The sequence below is a fragment of the Montipora capricornis genome, chromosome 10 (assembly GCF_036669925.1).
Source record: "Montipora capricornis isolate CH-2021 chromosome 10, ASM3666992v2, whole genome shotgun sequence".
In the NCBI taxonomy this organism is placed as follows: Eukaryota; Metazoa; Cnidaria; class Anthozoa; order Scleractinia; family Acroporidae; genus Montipora; species Montipora capricornis.
This window is the reverse complement of record NC_090892.1, coordinates 36,409,762-36,412,261: the sequence shown is the minus strand read 5'-3', so window position 1 is coordinate 36,412,261 and position 2,500 is coordinate 36,409,762. Positions and strand designations below refer to the sequence as shown.

The window sequence follows — 2,500 nt, the reverse complement described above, 5'->3', positions numbered from 1 at the left end:
TTCACTCAAATCTTTTTTGAATTGAAAGTAAACTAATGATGTTTGAGCTCTCTTTTTGATGTTTTACTGCATTTTATTTTTCATTCAACAGAAGGAAAAATGCACGATGCAGCAATGCTGGCAGAATCACACCTGTATGACAGCCTCCAAACACATGCTTTTTCAACCACTGGACAGGCTATGTGTATTTATGGAGATCCAGCCTACCCCCTTAGGGTGCATCTTCAGGCACCTTACAGGCATCGAGTTTTAACCCCGCAAATGCAGGCTTATAACCATTCCATGAGTGCTGTTCGCAGCTCTGTTGAGTGGCTTTTCGGGGAGATAGTGAACTATTTTAAATTTTTAGACTTTAAAAAGAATTTAAAAATAGGTCTAAGTCAAGTGGGAAAAATGTATATTGTCTGTGGGATTCTGCACAATGCACTGACATGCCTCTACGGAAATACCACATCTCAGTCTTTTGATTTAGATCCTCCATCACTAGAGGATTATTTTGCTTGATTGTTCTAAATGGACTTGATAAAACATCCAGCCAAAAAGGAAGAATAGTGTTCCATATAATGATAAACTTTAATATATGCTAAGTCATTGCAACGTTGTGAGCCTTTTTACACCGCAAACATTGAAAAGGTGTTGTAACTTTTTGAAGAGAAATGTTGTAGCTACTGTAAAAAGATTAATTTAAGATTGAAACAATTTTCTGGAGAAAAGTACAATTAATGCTTCTTTTTAGTCTACCTTTTTTAAAGGTTTAATGGCATAAGACATGAAATTGTTTACCAATTATTTGTACTCTATGATCTCATAAAATATTACCGACCTAATCTTAACACATTAACAAAAACTGGGGGGAGGGGTAGATTTCAAGTTGCCTCTTGCTTTTAAGATAAATGAATCAATCAATACATATGGCCATGTGCAAATTATCCCAATACATGGCACCAATTTTTGGGCAATTCACATTATTGCAAATGACAGAAATTTAACACATGCTTAAAACATATGTTTTCAATCAGAAGTAGCAGTTCTTGGGGTGAATGAATTGCATGCACAGAGGATCATACAAATGCTAAATATCAATGGATGGACAGTAAAAAAAATTGCAGGGGTGACTAAAAGCTTGTTATGGTGAATGTTCATCATTTCCCTTCCTGATGTCTTCCTTAATCACATCCTTTATAAAATCCCAACAAGAAAATCACATCATGTCTTTTAAAACAACTAAGCAAATGTAGTTTCAGGCCTCAACAAGGTCACTTGGGTACAAGTTTTTCAATTATTCCCATCAGAGCCTGAGATTGAGTTTGCTGTTGAATCAAAAACAAATTTTGCATGTCTTGAACTTGTTTCTGCTGCTGTTGTTGTTGGTCAATCATGGTTTTGAACATTTGCGCCATACTCTCTTTTTCTTGCTTCTGCTGTGCCTGCTGTTGCTCTAGCATGGACTTAAACATCTGTGTTTGTTGAGTTTGGAGGGCTTGCAACTGCTCCTTTTCTTGCTTTTTCAATTCAATTTCTTGACTTTTCAGTTTGAGATCTTCAGCTGCTCTTTCTTTGAGATATTCAACTGCTTCACTTCCACTTCTCCTGCTCTTCCTTGCTTTGCTGCTTCCTTCTTCTGATTTCCGCTTTTGAGTTTTTCCCATTGTTTCCATCGCCTTTTCTCGCATATCCTCTGCCTTTCTCCTGTCTGCCTCTAGCTTTTACTTGTTCTCATCAATTGCCTCCTGCATCTCAGTGTCAGCTGACTCCTCCATGGCTATAATTTGCTCAACTGCAGCATCTAGCTCGGTACGCTCTGGGGTTATTCCACTTTCTTTCAACTCCTGAGCTTCTTGCCTCTTAAATCTTTGAATAAGGATTCCAATATGGTCTCGAACTGCTCTCTTGTCAACAATAAAATGAGGATCTTTCACACTGTTAAGGTTGTCAGCAATTTTCTGCCACAATGCACTACGTTGAACAGACTTTTTTTTGGCACTGTATGGATTCACAAATATGATCTCCTTACACAAAACAATATCATGTAGAGGTGTCCAGCTCATAATTCTGCAATGTAAAAAATACACCAACCATTTCAGTTTCTTAAGAAGGGAAACAAGAATTCCTTCAATAATAATAATAATAATAATAATACCCTAAAAATAACCAGTTGATGCACATGTTGAACATTATTGGAACAGAAAATTCCAGCCACACAAAAACTGCCTGAAACAGCAAAAAGTTTTAAAGTCTGTGATTTTTCCATTCTTGCCTTCTGCTGTTGATAAATGTGCTATAGCCTGCATATTTTTTTCAAGATTTGCTGACTTGTAACTGTGCTTTGACTCCAAGAATAACACTTGAAAATTGTTGTCAATAACTTCTTTTTAAGGTTTTCTCTCCGGCTATTCGGATGGTCTTCACTGTAAAGGACATTTTCATTTTTGGCTTTCGCTTATTTCCCTAGCTAAATGAAGCTCTAGGTTCAAAAATACATGATGAGACTTGCTTTGGG

The 2,500-nt window shown here is 36.7% G+C and overlaps 1 protein-coding gene and 1 pseudogene across 1 annotated transcript in view; one reads left to right on the top strand and one right to left on the bottom strand.

Annotated features, from left to right (window-relative positions):
• LOC138018994 (uncharacterized) overlaps window positions 1-504 on the top strand; it is a 1,250-nt gene extending 746 nt beyond the window's left edge. Inside the window, exon 2 of the mRNA XM_068865663.1 lies at window positions 92-504. Coding sequence (XP_068721764.1) covers window positions 92-504 — 413 coding nt within the window. The remainder of the gene's footprint in view (window positions 1-91) is intronic.
• Window positions 505-829: 325 nt separating this feature from the next.
• Window positions 830-2,500, bottom strand: part of LOC138021638 (golgin subfamily A member 6-like protein 7) — a 2,323-nt pseudogene continuing 652 nt past the window's right edge.